Raw genomic sequence first — 22,200 nt, 5'->3', positions numbered from 1 at the left:
ATGCTCTTTAAACACTTAAAATGTGAACTGGAATCTACTATCTTCCCTTTCAGAGATGTAGCTTCAGAGTGGCCTGAAGCCTCTACCCAACCCCCGTCAGGGATACTCAAGGACCGCCCCCCCTAGAAAATTTGGCCATCATTTTAAAAAGCAAGTCTCTCGTCTCTTTTACATGTGGTGAAATAAGAGCAACTATACAGACATATTTCTTCCCAGTAGCTCATTAAGAAACAATGCAAGTAAATAGCATTTAGACTTTGGTAAGCTACCTACCTGTATTTATATTCTGCCTGCTCTGCTAATAAAGCAGAATGGCATGCAGATGGCCTGGTATAAATCCACTCCAATGCACAATTATGGCAGCAACTATGGGGAAGGGCCATATTTCAGTAGCAGAACACCTGCTTTGCATGCAGAAGGTCCCAGGTTCTACCCCCGCCCCCCGCCCCCCCCCCGCATCTCCCAGGTAGGGCTGGGAGAGACTCTTGACTGAAGCCCCGGAGTGCTGCTGCATAGATACACCAATGGTCTGAGTTAGTATAGAATGTTGTGGTTTAGTTGTCTAGTTGTGTCCGACTCTTTGTGACCCCCTGGACCAGAGCACACCAGGCACTCCTGTCTTCCACTGCCTCCCGCAGTTTGGTCAAACTCATGCTGGTAGCTTCGAGAATACTGTCCCACCATCTCGTCCTCTCTCGTCCCCTTCTCCTTGTGCCCTCCATCTTTGCCAGCATCAGGGTCTTTTCCAGGGAGTCTTCTCTTCTCATGAGGTGGCCAAAGTATTGGAGCCTCAGCTTCAGGATCTGTCCTTCCAGTGAGCACTCAGGGCTGATTTCCTTCAGAATGGATAGGTTTGATCTTCTTGCAGTCCATGGGACTCTCAAGAGTCTCCTCCAGCACCAGAATTCAAAATCATCAATTCTTCAGCAATCAGCCTTCTTTATGGTCCAGCTCTCACTTCCATAGATCACTGCTGGGAAAACCATAGCTTTAACTATATGGATCTTTTTCGGCAAGGTGATGTCTCTGCTTTTTAAGATGCTGTCTAGGTTTGTCATTGCTTTCCTCCCAAGAAGCAGCCGTCTTTTAATTTCGTGAGTATAGAATACACCTGCCAAAAACAAAACCAGTTTGTGGGTATCCCTCTGGCCCTATCCATCAGGACTAATGATTGCTGGTGCAAAAAGAGATACAGAGAGTTTTTCGGTTTTTTGTATCATTGCAACCTGTTGCTTATATGATCACTTTGGGGAACTACGTATTTGATCGCAAGGCAATAGTGTAAATCTCACAAAAAAATAAAAATAGATCGCTTGGATTTGTTCCTCGGGCCCCTTCTTGGTGTCAAATCTCTCTTCCCAAACACCTCACTAACTGCGCGCGCGCACAGCGAGAGGCAGAGGCAGAGAGCGAGCTGAAATCGGATCAGGAGAGAGGAGGAGGAGGAGGAGGAGGAGGGAAAGGGTGCCCCTGATTTGCTGCTCGGAGCATGAATGCAGACGGGAGAAAGCGAGACGTGCTAGGACCCAGAGGCTTGCAAAATCCAAGAGAGTCATCTTTTCGTCTGGATCCCAGAGGTTTAGCAGCTTCTTCTGGTGGTGGGATGTGTGCAAGTGAAGCTGGTACCAGCCCAGAGGAGAGATCCATTCCTGGTGAAATCTAGAATTGGATCGAGGGCGCACCGGAAGATCAAGAAGGTGGCATGCATGGCTTTTTTGGGGGGGGGGTTGTTTTGTGAAGTAGAGGCGAGGTGGGGGGGTGGAGAAGCTGCCAGGGTCTAGAAACCTTAAGATATAGCGGCTGGTTTCTCTCTGGTTGCCCCTAGATCTGCTTCGTAGGTTTGGTTGCCTGACAGCAGGCTGCTGAGTTTGACAACAAACAGGCCTCCCATGGAAACCATTGTTAAATATTTGTTTGGGTAAAGGTCTTGGGGCTCCTCCAAATGGACCCAGGTGTCCGTACTATCCGTTACACTTGGCTAAGCTTTTTATGTATGTGCATGCTAACGATTTATTTGACAAATCTCCAAAGGATAAGGGTAGGTTTAAAGAGAAGTAAGGTGGGTTTTGGGGGGGCAGGGTGATTGTGTGTATCATATATATATATATATATATATATATATATATATATATATATATACACACACACACACACACACACACACACATACTGTGTGTGTGTGTGTGTGTGTGTGTGTGTGTGTGTGTATGAGAGAAGTGCATTCATATAACAGAGTGGTGATATTTCTAGATAAGAAGACTCCATATATATATATATGGAGTATAGCAATGCAGAAGGAAGGGGTAAATGAAAAGAGGAAGCTGTAAAAACTGAGTCTGTGCACTCATCATTGTTTACAGTACAACTAATAGTGGCTCTCCAGGAATTTGTACGGGGGTCTCACTGAACCCCGCCTGGAGATCCTGCAGTTTGAATCTGGAACCATCTGCATGCCAGGCAGATGCTCTTCCACTACGGCCCTTCCTGGCATACAAGTAAAGGAGCACAGAAGGCAGAGTGGAGTGTCTTTTTAGGGGGCGGGGGGATGTCTTGCTTGTAAAGTTTCTTGTCTGTACACTCTCCAGTATGGGATGGAAGGATTTACTTGGGTCAGTGAAGCATAACTATTCAGCTTTCTTTGATTAACGTCCTTGCACACACCCACACCCCGGCCACTCCTAAGAATATATTTTTTACTTATTTACATCATTGTGCACTGCACTTTCACACAAAATTTTGCAAGGCAGTGCAAGTTACAAAATATCCAGGGAACAAGATGTCAGATTGTGATTGTATTGCACAATCCAAAATCTCTCTCTGGTTGGCAGATGTTGCATTCACTACGTATACGCCATACATGTAAAGCACATTCCCCCACTCCCCAAATAATAATGAAAACTGTGATTTGTTAAGGGTGCTGGGAATTGTAGCTCTCACAGCAGCAAACAACAGTCCCAAGGATTCGTGGGGAGTGGGGGAAACTGCACATTAAATGCATGGTGTGAAGATGGCCCCTTTATATGGTTGGTCAAGATGTGCTGAGCCAGCACTGGATCCTCACTTTGAGTCACTTTTGCATTTTGTGCGTTTGTGCTGTGGGATCTGACATAACTCAGCTTTATTTTATTTTCTCCCTAATGCAGCCTTTGCCAACCTGGAGAGCACCAGGTTGGTGGAAACTGCCGTAATGAAAACAGCTGTTTGGAAAAAACTGTTGGCCTGGGGCAGGGAATTATTCCAAACTTGGCCTTCTGCCACCTGGCATCATGTGCTTTGCTCAAGTTTAGCTAGAGAGAAAGCCTTCGACTCCAACCAGCAGATTGGTCTATGAGGGTCTGAGGCTGCTTTCGATTTGATTCCTCACCAGCAACTGTGTTTGAAAAGCCAGCCCATCTCCTTTATTTTATTTTTAAACACCATTTGCTTTTGCAGGCCTCTGAGAGCAGGGCTGTGTGCCTACCGTCTTGCTGCGATGCTTGAATAAAAGGAGCGAGTGCAAGGGCTGCATCATGGAAGGATGGTCTGGCAACTGGGGCTGGCAGCACCTCATGGCTCCCCACGAAGGAGAAGACCCCCCCAACCATGCTCCCGACTTTGTTCATGTGAGACATCCTGCCTTGGTAAGGAGGGAGACACTGGCCTGGATTTTTAATATGTTCTGTTAGAGCTTAAATCAGGCACAGGCCCAAATGCCCAGGCAGCACTTATTTATCTGCTTGTTTTAAAACATTTGTACCCGGCTGAAGTTCTGAAGGCGGCATGCAATATACTTAATGTCTGCTAAAATAGACAATGGCATAATCAATACTGGGAGTGGGGCAAAGATGTAGATGTACATCCCCACCAACCTCAGCCTGCCACCAGCCAGACCCTGCCCCCCTGCCTTCTTACCTAAATCCAGTCCAGGGTGTCGCCCTGCCTGCCATCTTCCTCCTTCTTAGTCTCAGTGCTGTCCCTTGTAGAACTCAGCAGGGAGAAGGAACATGGAGATAAAGAATGAGTTGGCTCTGGCTGTCATTGGCCTTGGACATACATACTACAGGCATCAATTTATATGTATACCACCTTTTCAGAGTACAAACCGTGCTCAAGGAAGCTCATGACATAACAAATTACAGAGTTACAAACAAAACCAAAAAGTAGTCACAAACAACAAATAAAACACATCAAAAATACACAACCAAACTATTTGATTTCCACATAAATAATTAGATCTTAAAACAGAGATGCAAAACATTAATATCAACAGCAGCAATACCCCGCCAAACAATACCCCTATTCTAAGTGTCTCTTCATCACCCTCAGATTTTGCAGCTGGAGTCAGTCAGGGTCCCACCCTCCCAGGTGGGAAAGGCCAGCAAGCGGGGGGTGGGGGTGGGGAGCAGGTCTTCCGGGGCTCCCAGCCAAGATGGTCTCTGGCCTCTTCAGGTAATCAATAATCTATTTGGTTGCCTATGATCAGGGCCTGCCCAAGACATTCTGGCACCTGAGGCAAACCACAAAATGTAACCCCCCTCTCCACTGTGGTCTAAACCACTGAGTGCTGTAGGTGTTGTTGTACTCCAACTCCTATCAGCCCCAACCAGTGTAGCCAATGGTAGGTAAAAGGTTAAGGTCCCCTGGATGGTTAAGTCCAGCCTAATTTGACTGGGGTTGAGGCGCTCAACTAACTTCAGGCCAAGGGAGCCGGTGTTTGTCCACAGACAGCTTTCTGGGTCATGTGGCCAGCAGGACTAATCTGCTTCTGGCACAACAGAACACCGTGATGGAAACCAGAGCGCACGGAAACGGCATTTACCTTCCCTCCGCAGTGAAACTCCCTCCCAATTGAGATTACACAGGCACCCACCCACCCTTTTCCTGAACTTCAGGTGCATGGCTTTCTTATTCCAGCAAGCATTTTAAGATAGTTTTGCGTTTATGTTCAGTTTTATGATGAGTTTTTAACTGTTTTATTTTCTAGGGTTTAAAAATTCATTTATTTAACTTGTCCACAACATGAAAATACAAGATAAAAACACAAAATACATAATAAAAACAAAGCAAACCAATAAGCCCTCCCCTTTGTATTATTCTCTGTAATGTACACAGCTTAGAAATGCTAGTGATTAAGCAGTGTATATATTTTTGCCAATTATTTTTATTGATTTTCCAAATTATTAAGCAGTATATGTAAGTCTGCTGACACCTGCCCCTCTGCCCTCTTCATGGATTCTGTTTTGGCTACTGTGCCCCACATGGGAGTGCTACCTAACTAGGCAAAAGTTGCCGCTGCTCATTGCGGGAGATTTAAGCACATGTTCAAAGCGTTCTCCGGTTTAACACATGTCCTGGGCTCTTCAGTTGCACTCCCACCCAACTTAATAATTGTTACGGAAAAATTCCGGGTGCGGAGTTGCCCTGCCACCCAGCTCGTCGGACGAAGTCTGCGGGTCCTAGCGGAAGAAAATGAGCTCAGCCGGAGACAGGAGCAATATGCGGAGATCCAAGGTTTATTGCGCAACAGGTTCAAGATGAGATTGAACCCCGAGAATGGGGCGACATAAACTTTTAAAAGTTCCCTCCAAGTCCCAGAATACAGTGCAAGAAACGTCATGAATACATTATGGGAAGTTTGGGTTTCACGGATTACATCACGAATATATTACAGAAAGGTGGGGTTACGCGGATTAGCATTTTAAGGAAGGGAGGGGGAAATATGCAGAGTGAGAGATATGCATAGATAAACATAGATAAACACTTCCTGGGTACAGGTGATGGCAAGACAATGGTCCAGATATGCATCGTCTGCCACCTGGCATTGCCCGGAGGAAGGGTTTGGCAGAATGATCTGACAGGATTAGGGTCTTCCTGAATACGTGACTTGCCGCTTTGGGGATTATGGAGGTAGGGGTAGCATCATGGAGTCCAGAGGGAACTGAGTTGAACGACGCCAAGATGGAGAAAATCGGAGCTTTGGTTGATTTTATATTAATTTCCAAAGTTTCAGTGCTTTGCCGGTCAAGTGTATATTGAAGATCAAAACGGAAATGAAATGGATACATTGTAGCAAGACTTGACAGTTTTACGAGGTCACTGGTTTCGGTTCCATTGTTCTCGCAGCGGGGAGCCGTCAGTAACTTGTCAGGAGGTTAAATGAGGCGTGCAGGAGCTCCCTGAGCTAGCTCCTGCAGGGCAAATGCATGGTCCTGATTGGCTAAAGCACGGCCATTATAGTCAATGGAGAATACAATTCGGTACGGTCTACCCATGTTAGAAATAGAGCGAAAGGAAGGCTTAAGAAAGATGGGCTTATTTCGCCCGTATATAGAAGAGAAGGGAAAAGCCTTTATTCATGAGGCCAGGGGTATAGTGTGGTGCTTGTGTAACAGTGTGGGGGCTGAGGGGTCAGGGCAGAGTTGGGCCCCTTGTCAGGTGGCAGAGGGGTGAGGAAAGGTACCCCCCTCTCCTTCCGTATCAATAATATATTTCTTCTACTCCAACTCCTCCCATTCCATGAGTTCCTGAGTCAGATTTCCCTAGGATCCATACACTAAATAATTAACTCACAAAAGGCAAGTATGGATACTTAAGGTTTTATTTTATTTTCAAAGCAGCCCAGGCATAAACCTAATCATCCTTGCTCATTCAAACCTCATTCTGGTTGATGGCAGAGGGATAGATAGGTCAGGAAGAGGTGGAGAATTCCCCAGTAGGACATTTGAGAGAAGGGAGCTGTGCTCCACTTGGAAGCTCTGCTCTAAGAATCAATTGCATGCATGTTTTACAGAGCCCCACCGAGATCACTGGGGTTTATTCCCACTTAGGAGAGCAATGGATGACAGTCTCTATGTAAAATGTTGGCGTTAAAGCACTGCTGTGCAGCCCAGAATGTTCCATCCCAAGCACAGGATGCTGGGGTTTCATTTTAACACCCACACATTGTTAAAATTCTTCTAACCAGATTGCTAAAGAACACTGAAAACAAGCCTTTTATTGTGCTTAAAATGGCGTGCTCCTAAAGGGAAAAAAAACCCTTCTACAAACTAGGGGTGGGCAGATTCTTCAGATTCTCATTTTTTCTGGTCTTAACATCAGTTATCCACATTTGCATATTTTTCTTTATGCAAAGGAGAATTCCTCCTAATACACACATGCATGTATGCATGCATGCATGCAGTTTTATAGAACATGCAAATTTTTGCAAAGCAAATTTCCTCTAATATAATGCATTTTAGTGGGAGGGTTTGTATGTTGAATTTTGAAGGGTGGCTGTGCTTTGGTTCATATACTGTTTCAAAAACGGCGAAATGGGGTTTTCAGGAAGGGTTTTCCCACAGCCCTACCTGGAAACACCAGAGATTGTGCATGTAAGGCAAATGCTCTGAGCCATAATCCTTCCCCAAAGAATGGCCCTACCATTAGGCAGAGGGAGATAGCTGGTACTTGGGCGGGGTGAGCAGCAGTGCCAAGGTAAGGGATAAGGTTGTATGTTCTTCTATAGGGAGAATTTTAGCCATCTCTCTTTAATGTTACAGCCTTTTAAAAAAAATGTTATCTGTTTTGGGGCCCCTTAGGGACGTGGGTGGCGCTGTGGGTTAAACCACGGAGCCTAGGTCTTGCTGATCAGAAGGTCGGCAGTTCAAATCCCCACGAAGGGGTGAGCTCCCGTTGCTCGGTCCCAGCTCCTGCCAACCTAGCAGTTTGAAAGCACGGCAAAGTGCAAGTAGATAAATAGGTACCACTCCAGCGGGAAGGTGAACGACGTTTCCGTGTGCTGCTCTGGTTCGCCAGAAGCGGCTTAGTCATGCTGGCCACATGATCAGGAAGCCGTATGCCGGCTCCCTCGGCCAATAAAGCGAGATGAGCGTCGCAACCCCAGAGCCATCCGCAACTGGACCTAATGGCCAGGGGTCCCTTTACCTTTACCTTTAGGGCTAAAAAGGTAAAAGTACTTAGAATTAACAAATAAATAGAAATGGTCCAAGTGACCTGTTGTGATCTACATGGTAGTGAAATGAAGAGGGTTTAGTACCATGCCCCAAAACCTTAAAACCAGGGCTGTGATAAGTTTTTGCTTGAACCTAGACTAGCATTTGTCAGTCATCCCTGCTCAGCAATGTGACCTGGTAGTGACCTTCCAGAGTTTCAGGCAGCATTTTTTCTCCCAGCCCTAACCTTCTGCATGCCAAGCAGGTTCTCTTATCACTGAGCTATGGCCCTTCCCTTAGTTGAAAATTCATAATATCCAGTATAAAGGCAGTTTCCTATGTTCCATTCCGGACGTGCCTGATTCTCCTGGCCTCTTTCCTGACATCTAACCCACGAGGAAATCAGTTTACCCAAGTTAATCATGCGTAGCAATCCTGTCCTTGGGCCTGTTTGGAGGACCCCGACCAGTGCGTTAAGGTCAGGCCTAGATTTTCCATTCACTGCTGCTTTTCCTGCGTGTTGTTTATAGACCCTGCTGGTTTCCTGCCTCCCTCCCCGGTCCTCCCTCCCTTGTCAATTAGAGCATTTTCCTGATCACTCTGAGTGCAGTGCAGGGGGAAAGTAGGGCTTTAAAAAAAGCATTTAAATATCCAGGACACGTGGCAGTTAAGAAGAGATGCCAGCTGCCACATTGTTCTTGGGAAGCAAGAAAGAGAGAAAGTTTATCTATGGGGGGGGGGGTGGGCTGATCTTAAGCACCTTCCAAAAAAATAATAAAAATGAAATGAAACACAACCGTTCTACCTTGGTGCAGCTAGTTAGCTTCTGCACACGCTTGCATACCTCACTCGGCCCTCCTCCAGGTTTGCAAGAGACACATTTCATCCCCCCCCCCAATTTTTTAATTCATTTTGTAACACAAATAAACAATACAAACAGAAATACAAACAATACAAACAAATTCTTGTCTTATCCTTATTTTTTCTAAACCTTGTTAGGTGAGCTTCCCCAAGTCCCCCCCATCTGATTTTCATTTTACCTCATCTTTAGCAGTTTCATATATCATAATTTTAACCATTTTTGTAATCACACTTACTTTTACCATAAAAATCTTCACATTTTATCACTTACAAATAATGCTATTTTAAAATACACTATCTTCTACTACTAACCCTACAGTTAGTAGTAGGGTAGCCCGCTCCCCAGTGCCACAGTCTCCCCTCTCCCAAAATTGCAAACCCAAGACTTCATGCAAGAGCAGAGCAACTTGGGCCTCTAAATCTAGGGGGGCCTCGCCAGCCCACCTGCCCCCCAGCAGGCAATCTCCCCTCTCCCAAAATTGCAAACCCAAGACTTCATGCAAGGGCAGGGCAACTCGGGCCCAGCAACTATAAGACTCAGAGCCAGCCAGTGGGGCCCAATTTGAAGCTCTGGGGCCCAACTTGAATTTTTTTTTTTTGTGGGGCCCCAGTTCACAGCCCAAGTCTGCAGAATCTTAGAGATATAAATAAAATCCATCTAGATTGCCCTGGTGTGTGTGGGGGGGGGGGGCTTAGGAACAGCCTGTGAGGCCCAATTTGGCCAAATTTCTCCAATTGCCTTCAGGCCAGCCCCAATGAGACAAACAGGCCAATTGGACAAACAGGACAAACCCCACGCCCAAGGATAAATGGACATAAATCTGGATATCAGGAATCATAAGACAGAGAAACCAGTAGGAGAACACTTCAGTCTCCCAGGACATCCTATACAGGATCTCAAATTAGCTGTCTTATTTATTACAAAAGAATTTCAGAAATAGACTGGGAAGAGAAGTTGCTGAATTGCAACTTATTACCAAACTTAAAACCATGGAGAGACCTGGTCTGAATAGAGACATTGGATTCTTGTCTCATTATACATGATAAAGCTGTTTTTAGTCATCTCACCCCTTGCTTTTTCCTGTAAGACCAATTGCAGTCATTAACAGTCCTCAACAGGTTTCCCACACCTATCAGCCAATCACCCATTCCCACCACCCCTCCCCACCCTCTCACTATATATAAGGATCAACATAAAACAGAAATAAAAAAATAGAGGGAGGAATGGCAGTACTCCTCAAGCAGTTAATGCTGATGCAGGAACATCTAAACCAGCAGTGGAAGCCGAAGGGTGAGCACCAAAGTTGACAATGGGAACAGATGCAAAAGCACCATTTGCAGCAGCTGAAAGAACAAAATGTGACTCCATGCCAGGAGCCAGTGATGGAAGAAAAAGGTACCAAGCTGGCTGGAGCTGAGAAGGAGCTACTCATGGGGTGCTTCTGATTGACCCCTGGGAGCCTACTGTGGAGGAGGAGAAAACAGAGATTCCTGAGAGCCTGCCAGAGGAACCAGGGGTTGCAGAGGTGCCAGAAGGAGAGGACCAGACACGGGTCCTTCTGCCATGTCTTCTATTCTCCAAAGGGACACAGACCCTATGTGTGCCTGTGGCCCCATGCGCTCTGGCCTCTGCTTGGCAGAGAGAGGGGCAGGCACCGGGCTTTTGTAACAGTTCACTTGGCACATGCTCACACGCTGCTTCCTTATTAAAGGTAAAGGTACCCCTGACCATTAGGTCCAGTCACGGACAACTCTGGGGTTGCGGCACTCATCTCGCTTTACAGGCCGAGGGAGCCGGCGTTTGTCCGCAGACAGTTTTTCTGGGTCATGTGGCCAGCATGACTAAGCCAATTCTGGAGAACCAGAGTAGTGCACGGAAACGCCGTTTACCTTCCCGCTGGAGCAGCACCTAATTATCTACTTGCACTTTAATGTGCTTTTGAACTGCTAGGTTGACAGGAGCTGGGACCGAGCAACGGGAGCTCACCCCATCGCGGGGATTCGAACCGCTGACCTTCTGATCGGCAAGCCCTAGGCTCAGTGGTTTAGACCACAGCGCCACCCGCATCCCAGCTTCCTTATTAGTACATTGCAACTTTCCAGTGCTTAGTCCAGGTGCAAAGCAGACCATGTCCCCACTCTCCTTTGCATTGAAGTGACCCCTACCCCAGGGTGGTGAAATACCTTGTATGCTAGTAAAAGCCCCATCTTTTTCATCCAGAAACCACAAATGTCACCCTGTCCTTTTGACTTTATTGCAGGCATCCAAGTTACGCTGATCGAGGCTCCAACCTAAGGCCAGGACGGCGACATGAAAAACGACAAGGTGAGCCCCCTACCCCACTCCTGCCCCCTGCAGTCTCAGGAGAAATCTGTTTCTTCCTCATATTGTTGATCTATGAATATGAATGTTGCATTGCTGTACTGCACCAGAGGCAGGGAATCTTTTGCAGCCCGTATGGCCTCATTCCCTTCTGCACAAAGAGTTTCCAAGTGCCACATAGAATCATAGAACTGTAGAGCTGGGAGGGTCAACTACTCCAACCCTCTGCAATGATGGAATCTCACGCAGATCATACATGACAGGTGGCCATCAAACCTCTGCTTCAAAACCTCCAAGGAAGGAGAGTCCACCACCTCTTGTGGGAGTGTGTTCCACTGTCAAACAGCTCTTATCATCAGAAAGTTCTTCCTGATGTTGAGTCGGAATCTCCTTTCTTGTAACTGGAATCCACTGGTTTGAGTCCTACCCTCCAGAGCAGGAGAAAACAAGCTTGCTCTATCCTCCGTGCGACAGCCCTTGAGATATGGGAAGATGGATATCATCATTTCCTCTCAGTCTCCTCTTTTCCAAGTTCAACATACCCAGCTCCCTCAACCGTTCATGAGGCTTGGTTTCCGGGACTGTACAGAGGCAAAAATGAGGAAAGGAAAGAACATAAAGAGCACCTTTCTACTGTAAGTTTTCATATACACCAGGGGTCAGCAAACTTTTTCAGCAGGGGGCCAGTGCACCGTCCCTCAGACCTTGTGGGGGGCCAGACTATATTGGGGGGGGGGGATGAACGAATTCCCACAAATAACCCAGAGATGTATTTTAAATAAAAGGACACATTCTACTCATGTAAAAACACACTGATTTCTGGACCATCCGTGGGCCGGAGTTAGAAGGTGATTGGGCCAGATCCGGCCCCTGGCCTTTAGTTTGCCTACCCATGATATACACATTCACATGTCCCTCATCTCCCTCTCTCCAGATAAGCAAAAGCTTTATTAGTGTTCAAGGAACACATTCCATACAGGCAAAAGCACCTGGGCCATGTAGCAGGGCCAGTGATAGGCATGGCTTGGGAAAGTGTGTGGCCTAGGGAGAGGTTCAAGGACCAGATAGAGAGGCCTGGATGGGCACATTTAGCTTCTGCACAAACTTTGGGAATTGCTTTGGGAGTGGCATGCTTCCTGCACTAAGCCAGGAATTCATGGTGCCTTCCTATGGGCATTCTGCATAGACAGCTATGCAAAAGCTGCTGCTTCTCATTGCGAGGGTAAATGAACGTTAAATGTTAAGAGCCACATAAAGCACTTCTGGTTCTCTGGGTTTGCTGCGCAGTTCAATCTGTTTATTCTCTTGCGGCTGTTCACCACCACACCCACTGTTCACCCCCCTCTCTCCCTGCCCAGCAGTTCCATTAGTTCCTTATTCAGATTTCCCCAGGATCACAACACTAAATAATTTACTCACAAAAGGCAATCATGAAGCACTTAAGTTTGTTTGTTTTCCAAAAGCAAGCTTTGCATAAATTTGTGCTTGCTGAGAGCTGGGGTCCAAAACCGGTTGATGAAAGTTGCTCTAGTAGGATGGGAGAGGGAAGGGGGAAATGGGAGAGGGAAGGGGGAAATGTCTGGCCCCCTCCAGACTGATGTGCAGGTTGTCTTTTTTGGGGGGAGGGTGAATTCTGCGATCATTTTATGGAGGATAAGGCTATCACTGGTCACTAGCTGGCTACATTCTCCCTCCACTGAATACTAATTGATGGGAATCACAGATGGGAGGATGCTCTTGTGCTCAGGTCCTGCAGGGCTGCTGACTGGCCACTGTAAGAGCAGGATCAGGATGCTGGAGTAGATGGTCCCTTTGGCCTGATCCAGCAGGGCTCTTCACAGACGCAATAATTGTGCATTAACAGTGAATTCAGGCATGGCCCACCCATGACGTAGACTGAAGCAGCCACTTCAGGCAGAGCCCCACCCTTGCTGCTGCTAAAGGTAAAGGGTAAAGGGACCCCTGACCATTAGGTCCAGTCGTGGCTGACTCTGGGGTTGCGGCGCTCATCTCGCTTTATTGGCCGAGGGAGCCGATGTTTACCTTCCTGCTGCAGTGGTACCTATTTATCTACTTGCACTTTGACATGCTTTCGCACTGCTAGGTTGGCAGGAGCAGAGACTGAGCAACCTTCTGATCAGCAAGCCCTAGGCTCTGTGGTTTAACCCACAGCGCCACCCGCGTCCCAGCTGCTGCTGCTGCTCAACCCTAATTCACAAGGCTTCGGCGGCAGCTTTGTGGGGAAGAAGCACTTTCCTGTTTTACCTCAGGTGGTGAAGTGGGACCAGCCGCCCCTGAGTGGATGTATCCTGGACCCTCTGCACCCAGGATCAAGCAGATCTCCCGCTTCCCATGACTTGGAACCTGTATATTTTGCTGCCACGTCAGACTCTTGGCTCCGGCTCTGCTTGCGAACAACTACTCTCCCCGAATCCCATTTTACGCAGGCTACTGCCAAGCTAGAAAGGTGCCCGTGTGAACAGATGCCCTGGAGAGCAACTTGGCTCTTCTGACCATTTGCCCCCTCGTCCGCTCTTTGTGTCTGCAGGGCCAGCGTGCAGTTGTCTTTGTGGTTCTGTTTGGCCTGGTCATGCTGCTGATCATCTACAATGGCAGGAGCGAAGTCTTCCACTACACTGCGGTGAAAGTGAAGGCCCCGTTGCCTTCCAGCCTCAAAAAATGGGGGGTGAAGAACGGGTACCTGCCAGTCTCTGGAAACAAGGTATGGGAAGCGCGTGAACTTTCAGCTGCCGCTGTTTTGCAGATCATAGAATCTCAAATCTCCCCAAATTTCAGCCCCTCACTGGCTTTGCTGCACACTCAGGTGTTTTCTGCCTAACCAGAAAGTATCCTTGAACTCTTGGGAGAAAAAGGACTGTGTAAGCAACTCGGATAAAATTTACATTCATCACCCCTCCCACTTTTGCCTCTGGTCCTGCCCACCACTGACATGTGTCCACTGAGTGGCTGCCCAGAAGGGAGTGTAGCCCTCAGACTGAAAGAGGTTCCCTACCTCTGTTTATTATTACATTTACATCACAAAAAATTACATTCTCCAAAACACCTCAAGGCGTGCTATAGACACTTCCTAACCCCTTTTTATCCCCATAACAACCCTGTGGGGTTGGTTAGGCTGAGTTACTGGCCCAAGGTCTCCCACTGGGCTTTGTGGCTGTAGATTAATCATTGGTGGTCCTGGAGAGGGGAGTGGGCGGGGAGGGATCTTGAGAAATTATTTCTGGCACATCACCAGCCACTGTACCCTGGTTCTATAAACCAGAAGGATGGAATGATGGGTAAGGAAATTGTTATGTACTGAGTTGAATAGGATCCAAAATGCAGCAGTCTGATTGGTCCTAGAACAATAGGATCCAAAATGCAGCAGTCTGATTGGTCCTAGAACAATAGGATCCAAAATGCAGCAGTCTGATTGGTCCTAGAACAATAGGATTCAGAATGCAGCAGTCTGATTGGTCCTAGAACAATAGGATCCAAAATGCAGCAGTCTGATTGGTCCTAGAACAATAGGATTCAGAATGCAGCAGTCTGATTGGTCCTAGAACAATAGGATTCAGAATGCAGCAGTCTGATTGGTCCTAGAACAATGCAGCAGTATGACTGGTCTGCAGGAGCCACCCAATCCAGCTCCAGATGGAAGTGAATCCACAACCGGGATTGTCTGAAATAAAAATAGCATCTTTGCTAACACGCTCATCTTTATCGTTGAAATTCTTCCCCAAAACGATAACTTTACATTAATGTATATAAAGCAGATACTTTGGGGAAACTTTCATTCCTCTTCACCACTATGAGCTGAATAAAGAGCATGAAATCCACTCTCGACTCTTGAGTATATTTCAGAAATCTTGCCTTTAAGAATTATCTTGGCAGCTGTTGGTAACAAGCAGCCACAGAATGGCAGAGGAGTGATTCTGAAGCGGCTGTATGGGAAATTGATTCTCAACTTCTGCTGATTTGTTCTCGATGATTTTTTCTTTTAAATAGAGTTTTAGAGGTTAGCTGTTTTAGACGTTTTATCTGCCGTTTTCATCTTGGATAATACCAACATTGTATTAATTTATTGGCCTTAGGTGTTGTTAGCAGTCTTTGAGAAGATGTTTTTAAATGAAGCAATGTTTTTAAATGAAGACATTAAATGAAGAAATGTAAGGGGGGGGGGGAAATAACAACACAAAAAGTTAAAAAAAACAACTGTGGAGAACATGAATGCTATGCAGAATGGTTCAAAACTTGCCGCCGCAGAACTGAAAAAACAAGAATGCTTGTGGCACCTTGGGAGACTTGACAAATTGTATTATTGCATAAGCTTTCATGGACTAGGGCCATTTCCTACAATGGAGTATGATCCTCAGTTGTTATGTATATATGGTTCTCAGAACTTGTCTGATCCTGGAGGTTTCCGATAGAGAGTGGAAGAAAAGATTCTATCATTGTGTTCCATGCCATGCATAATTGCATATACTTCTAATATGAGAACCCATTTTACTCACCATTTTCCAAGGCTAACACACACATCCTGCCCCCAAAGAAAAATCCCTTTCTTCATAATACGGTAGTTCTCTTACAGTTCTGCAATATCCTTTTTGAGGTCAGGTTATCAGAATTTTCCCTTGTGCTCTGCCTTCCATCACGGTGTTCTGTTGCACCAGAAATGGTTTAGTCATGGGGTTCCTTTACCTTTTTTAATCAGAACTTGTATACAGTATTCCACACTTGATTGCATCATGGTCTCATGGTCCATAGGTGGCTGCTGAATTCTGAACAGTTTTGCTTTGGATGATAGAACTGCATGTTTTTGAACGTTCTGTCTGTAAATACAAAACAGCCTGCCTGCACATAAAAACTCCCCTAGCGTATCCAGAGAAAGGTCCTTTTCCCTGACATGCTAGTTTTCTGTGTTCAATGAGTTTGTTGTTGTTTTTAACATAGCAGAGCACTGAAAACATGATTCCCCCCCCCCTTTGCTAGCAGGGCGAAGTGCCACACAATTCAGCACTGGAACCAACTTCAGGGGGCCGTGGGTGCTTTGGCATCCCCAATAATATATTTGTGAGCCCCCACAAAGTCGATGGGTAAAGTTGAAGCCCTTCATTGTGCACCCACAACCTTTGGTGCCAGATGGCATCTATGCAGTGCACAAAGGACTGTACCACCTGACATAGAAATCAAGCAACAGAGTCGGTTGCTGTTATTGTTGTTGTTTATTCGTTTAGTTGTGTCCGACTCTTCATGACCCCATGGGCCAGAGCACGCCACTGCCTCCTCCAGTTTGGTCAAACTCATGCTGGTAGCTTCAAGAACACTGTCCAACCATCTAGTCCTCTGTCGTCCCCTTCTCCTTGTTCCCTCCATCTTTCCCAACATCATGGTGTTTTCCAGGGAGTCTTCTCTTCTCATGAGGTGGCCAAAATATTGGAGTCTTAGCTTCAGGATCTGTCCTTCCAGTGAGCACTCAGGGCTGATTTCCTTCAGAATGGATAGGTTTGATCTTCTTGCAGTCCATGGGACTCTCAAGAGTCTCCTCCGGCACCATAATTCAAAAGCATCAATTCTTCAGCGATCAGCCTTCTTTATGGTCCAGCTCTCACTTCCATACATAGACGTAATAGTGTAAGTGTAGCATCCTGTTCTCACAGTAGCTGAATAGATAGATGCCTGTGGGAAAGCAGGAAGCAGGACTCAAGCACAGGTTCCCTCTCTCTCCCCTCATGTGGTTTGAAGCCACTGGATTTCAAAAGCACTGCTGCCTCGAACTGTGGAAGTAGAGCAGCGCCATCATGACTTGTCACCATTGGAAGCCTTCTCCTCCATGGATTTATCTAATCCTCTTTGATAGCCATCTAATTTGTTGGCCATCAGTGCTTCTGGTGGGAGAGAGTTCCATAGTTTAACTATGCGCTGCGTGAAGAAAGACTTCCTTTTATCTGTCCTGAATCTTCCAACATTCAACTTCATTGGAGATCCTTGAGTTCTGGTGTTATGAGAGAAGGAGAAAAACCTTTCTCTATCCACTTTCTCCATACATTTCCCGCCCCGACCTGGCCACAGTGATCCATGCGACGGTCACCTCCAGGCTTGACTACTGTAATTTGCTCAACGCGGGGCTGCCCTTGAAGCTGTCCCAGAAACTCCAGCGGGTGCAGAATGCTGCAGCGAGACTCCTCACAGAATCTCTGCCATGGGAGCATATTCACCCAGTGCTTTTCCAGCTGCACTGGCTCCCGGTGGAGTACAAGGTCAGATTTAAGGTGCTGCTTTTGACCTTTAAAGCCCTTCATGGCCCAGGACCCTCATACCTACGGGACCGCCTCTCCTGGTATGCCCCACGGAGAGCCTCAAGGTCCATAAACAGCAATACCATAGAGGTCCCGGCCCCTAAGGAAGTCAGATTAGCCTCAACCAGAGCCAGGGCCTTCTCAACACTGGCTCCGGCCTGGTGGAATGCTCTGTTTCATGAGACCAGGGCCCTGCAGGATCTGATTTCTTTCCGTAGGGCCTGTAAGACAGAGCTGTTCTGCCTGGCCTTTGGCTTGGAATCAACTTGGTCCCCTCCCCTATTCCTTTTTCCATTCTCCTTCTGTGATGGAACTCCTATTTGGGGACTTCCTTGTCTTTTTCTGGCCATATAGGACCAGTCTGGATAGTGGCCTTGGTGAAGATTTGACATTTTCATCCCCTCAAAAGTTTTTGATTTGAGTTCCTACTGTAATGAGCCAGCATTTTAATGTTGTATTTTAATCTTGCTTTTAAGTTGTATTTCAATCAATTGTTTTTATACCAGTGTTAGCCACTCTGAGCTCAGTCTTGGCTGGGGAGGGCGGGGTATAAATAAAATTTAATAATAATAATACTCTCATCCCCGCACCCCCAGACTTTGGATCATCACTGCAGCCAATGCGTGATCGTCACCAGTTCCAGTCACCTGCTGGGGAGCAAGCTGGGGGCAACAATCGACCAGTCGGAGTGCACGATTCGCATGAACGATGCTCCCACGACGGCCTATGAAGCCGATGTTGGTAACAAGACGACCTTCAGGGTGGTGGCCCATTCAAGTATCTTCCGGGTCCTGAAGAGACCACAGGAGTTTGTCAACAAGACTCCGGACACCATCTTAATCTTTTGGGGGCCACCAGTCAGGATGCAGAAGAGCTTGCTGAAGGTCATCCAGCGCGTCAGCATGTCATTCCCCAACATGACGGCCTTCGTAGCTTCCCCCAGGCGCATGAAACAGTTTGATGACTTGTTCAAAAAGGAGACAGGGAAGGACAGGTAAATTCACCTGCAATTGTACCTCCAGCATAGCTTCTGCAGCTCCTCTTCCAGGCAAGCCCTGCTGCGGGGAGGGAGGAAAGATAGGTTGACTTTTCCTTTTAACTTACAAGAGGCAGGTGTCTGCAGGTTCTGGGGGAATCCCAAGATTTGCAGAAGTAGAAGAAAAATGGTGTTAATAGGTTAATAAGCGGGTCGGGGGGCTAAATCCTAGAAATAAAGAAATGCTAGGATGTTGATTAATTGGGATATGGATTAAAGTATGGGGTGGGATGCAGGTGGCGCTGTGGGTTAAACCACTGAGCCTAGGGCTTGCTGATCAGAAGGTCGGTGGTTTGAATCCCGGCAATGACGGGGTGAGCTCCCGTTGCTCAGTCTCTGCTCCTGCCAACCTAGCAGTTCGAAAGCACGTCAAACTGTAAGTAGATGAATAGGTACCATTCCGGCGGGAAGGTAAACGGCATTTCCGTGCACTGCTTTGGTTCGCCAGAAGCTTAGTCATGCTGGCCACATGACCCGGAAGCTGTATGCTGGCTCCCTCAGCCAATAAAGCAAGATGAGCACCGCAACACCAGAGTCGGCCACGACTGGACCTCATGATCAGGGGTCCCTTTACCTTTACCTTATGGGCTGCAGAACTGTGCCAGACAAGGAATCCCTGGGCTGGCTTATGCAACCAGCCTGGCTGGCCTAGAGAAGAACCAATCTGTTAACATAGCAAAAGGGGCAAAAGGGAGTGAGGTGTGTGTTTGAGGGGACATGAAAATGAAGTTATTGAGCAAGGGTTGCCAGGAAGGAGAAGGAGGAAGAAGAGCTGAGATCCATCTTGGGCAGATTGCCTGCCTGCCCTGCTGCCTCTTGAAAGAACTGTGCTATAAGATCTGGACTCCCTCCATGCAGACTGAAGGTGTAAATAGGTGAATAAACCACATTTCTTAAAGCCATGACAGTCTCTGCCGCGTCTGTCTCCGAAAGGGACACGGACCCTGTGTGAGTGCCTGGGACCCCATTGGATCGGCAGAGAGAGGGGCAGGCACCTCCCACAAAAAAAACCAAAAAACCAGCCAAATTAGGGTTGAGTGTGTGCTGAGTGATAAAAGAATGCTGGCTGGCTGTGGAGTATGAGGTGTGTGGAGTGAAAAATTGATGTGAAACAGAACAGAGTGATTGGAATCCTCAAAGTGGAGAATTCCACACTGCAACATTTTGTTGCAGGTCAGCATCTAATCTACATCAATCACTCACAAGTTGTGTTTGGATTCCCTTTCCTTTGAAAAAACCCCTTCTTTTGTTTCTCCCTGCTTTTGCAGAGTGACGTCAAGGTCATGGCTGAGCACCGGCTGGTTCACCATGGTGATTGGCGTTGAGCTGTGTGACAGGATCCACGTCTATGGGATGGTCCCTCCCAACTACTGCATGTAAGTTCCTGCACTCTGCATGCTCCTTGTCAGTTTCGAGGGGGGGGGGGAGTTGCCCCAGGGCTGTCTCAATCTCTGCCTCTGTTTCTCTGCACCGCTCCCTGCTCACTCAACCCCAACCTTCCCCACCCCCTCCGGTTCTCTTCCCAACAGCAGGAAGCCTCCGCCCCACAAGTTGCCCTACCACTACTATGAGCCGAAGGGTCCGGATGAATGTGCCACCTACATCCACAATGAGCAAAGCCGGAAGGGCCACCACCACCGGTTCATCACTGAGAAGCGGGTCTTTGCCAAGTGGGCGAGTCTCTACAACATCACCTTCTCCCACCCAAACTGGGACTGAAGCCCCCTGTGGGGTGGGGCGGAGGAGAAACCACACAAGTGCCAAACCCATGGACTTGCAGGGCAGTGGGGAGGAGCTTCTGGGGCACACGGCCCTCTCCACAACAGGAGGAGGGAAAGAGATGCCCTTGGTGTGAAGATAGCTCAAGGGCCAACGTTGCTCCTAGCCCCAGGCCTTCCGTGTGCCAAGCTGCCAGGCCTGCTCAGCTGCTGTTTTAAATTTCCCACAATGCCCTTCGGCATTACGCATTGGATGACTCTGCTCCCCCTCCCCCCTTAATGACAGGTCGCAGTCTGCTGCTGCCTGGGAAGCCCATGGTTTGAAAGCCCACCAGAGGGCTTGTATTAGCACACCAAACGACCCCTGTCGGATCAGGATGAGATCTCAGCACCTTGTATCTGCCAACCAGGTACTTCCGAGAAGCCTACAAGGAAGGTGGCAGCCCTCTGCTGTGTTTTGCCTCCTGCTTGGAGCGGGTATACAGAGGTAGACTTCCTTTGTACATGGAGGTTCAGTTTTCAGCTGTCATGGTTAAGAGCTTGTGGGCAGACCATGAATTTTACCCAGCCCTTCGTAACAGGGGTGGGCAACCTTTTTGAGAGGGTGAAGGACGGCACTCTCTTGTGGGAGGGAGGGAGAAGTGGTTGCGGTGGTTGGGAGGGGAACTAAAATGCTGCTAACTTTTTAATAGGGACTTTTCACTTTTACCAAAAAATAATAATAATAATTGCAAGGCAAATGTTGAAATGTGGAGAACTGGAGATTGGAAATAATGAGAAATTGAGAGAAACCAAAATCAACCCTAGCAAACCCACAAGTACCTGCTATGGCTCCTCTTCCCCCCACCCCCACAAACCTGCTAGCTCACCTTCCTATGCCAACTATTTGCATTACTAACAGAACATCCCATAACAGACCCAAGAGGGGATGGAAAGAAGAGTGGCATGGGGTGGAACAAATCGAAGATTTTGTTTTTATTCCAGGGAGGCAAGCCATGTGCCATTAGTCTGCTGTTTACTTAAGAAGCATGTTTGTGTTTTGTTTAGATTTTATTAAGCTTGCATCAGCTGGTCAAAATGAGCCTAGCCATAGGAGCCAACTCCTAGGGGCCGAGGTCTCTTCGGCCTTCCCGGTAAAACATTTGATGGTGCTGGCATTGCCATTCAAATGGTCTGTGTGCACTACATCTTGTGATCAATTATGCAGGGCAGAGCTTACCTGCCCCCCCCCTGTTTTATTCAAGTTGGCACCCCTGAGCCCAGCACTTTGAGAGGGAGGAAAGTAAAATGGAGGGAGCAAAGGTAGCCTTAGCTCAGTCCAGTGGTGCCTGGTGCCCGGGTGGGCAAAAGGCAGGGAGCCCAACAGAAAGGGGAACCAGAGCTAATGACAAGCAGAGCCAACTCATTCTAGTTCTGCAAGGGCAACACAGAGCCTAGAGAGAAAGAAGCTGAGTGGAGCAGCCACCCTCTGGGTAGCTGTAGATAAGAAGGAAAGGAGATGGGGTCTGGCTGAGGACAGGCATGAGGTTGGTGGGGCAGTGCCCCTTTCACCCTGATGGACCAGCCTCCACTGATCTCATCCCTTCCCATTCACATCCTTACTCTGCAACTACCCCGTCCCAGAAACCGTACACTCCTCCCCACACTCATGTTTTCATCTGGTGGTACAGCTCTCATGTGGTAGCCCAGCTGTTGTCCACAACTGTAGTTTTTAAATAGTACCCCTCCACATACAGGATGCGGGTGGCGCTGTGGGTTAAACCACAGAGCCTAGGACTTGCTGATCAGAAGGTCGGCGGTTCAAATCCACGCAACAAGGTGAACTCCCGTTGCTCGGTCCCTGCTCCTGCCAACCTAGCAGTTCAAAAGCACATCAAAGTGCAAGTAGATAAATAGGTACCGCTCCAGCGGGAAGGTAAACGGCGTTTCTGTGTGCTGCTCTGGTTCGCCAGTAGCGGCTTAGTCATGCTGGCCACATGACCCGGAAGCTGTACGCCGGCTCTCTCAGCCAGTAAAGCGAGATGAGCGCCGCAACCCCAGAGTCGGCCACGACTGG

General features: G+C 47.6%; 1 protein-coding gene across 2 annotated transcripts; it reads left to right on the top strand.

Moving 5' to 3' along the window:
- Window positions 1-1,442: 1,442 nt before the first annotated feature.
- ST6GALNAC6 (ST6 N-acetylgalactosaminide alpha-2,6-sialyltransferase 6) lies at window positions 1,443-20,287 on the top strand. 2 transcript variants are annotated; one of them, XM_081896621.1, is made up of 7 exons: window positions 1,443-1,697; window positions 3,433-3,620; window positions 11,033-11,097; window positions 13,643-13,816; window positions 17,987-18,384; window positions 19,695-19,802; window positions 19,959-20,287. In XM_081896621.1, exons 3-7 carry the CDS (start codon window positions 11,083-11,085, stop codon window positions 20,143-20,145), a joined length of 882 nt encoding a protein of 293 aa, XP_081752747.1. In that variant the 5' UTR covers window positions 1,443-1,697; window positions 3,433-3,620; window positions 11,033-11,082; the 3' UTR covers window positions 20,146-20,287. The 2 variants fall into 2 exon arrangements, with proteins under 2 accessions (XP_081752747.1, XP_081752746.1); XM_081896620.1 differs by having other exon boundaries at window positions 1,447-1,697; window positions 19,956-20,287.
- The last annotated feature ends 1,913 nt before the right edge of the window (window positions 20,288-22,200 follow it).

The sequence above is a fragment of the Podarcis melisellensis genome (genome assembly GCF_964234715.1).
Source record: "Podarcis melisellensis genome assembly, chromosome: Z".
NCBI lineage: Eukaryota > Metazoa > Chordata > Lepidosauria > Squamata > Lacertidae > Podarcis > Podarcis melisellensis.
Note: the sequence above shows the minus strand (reverse complement) of the source record. Positions and strands in the feature narration are given on the sequence as shown.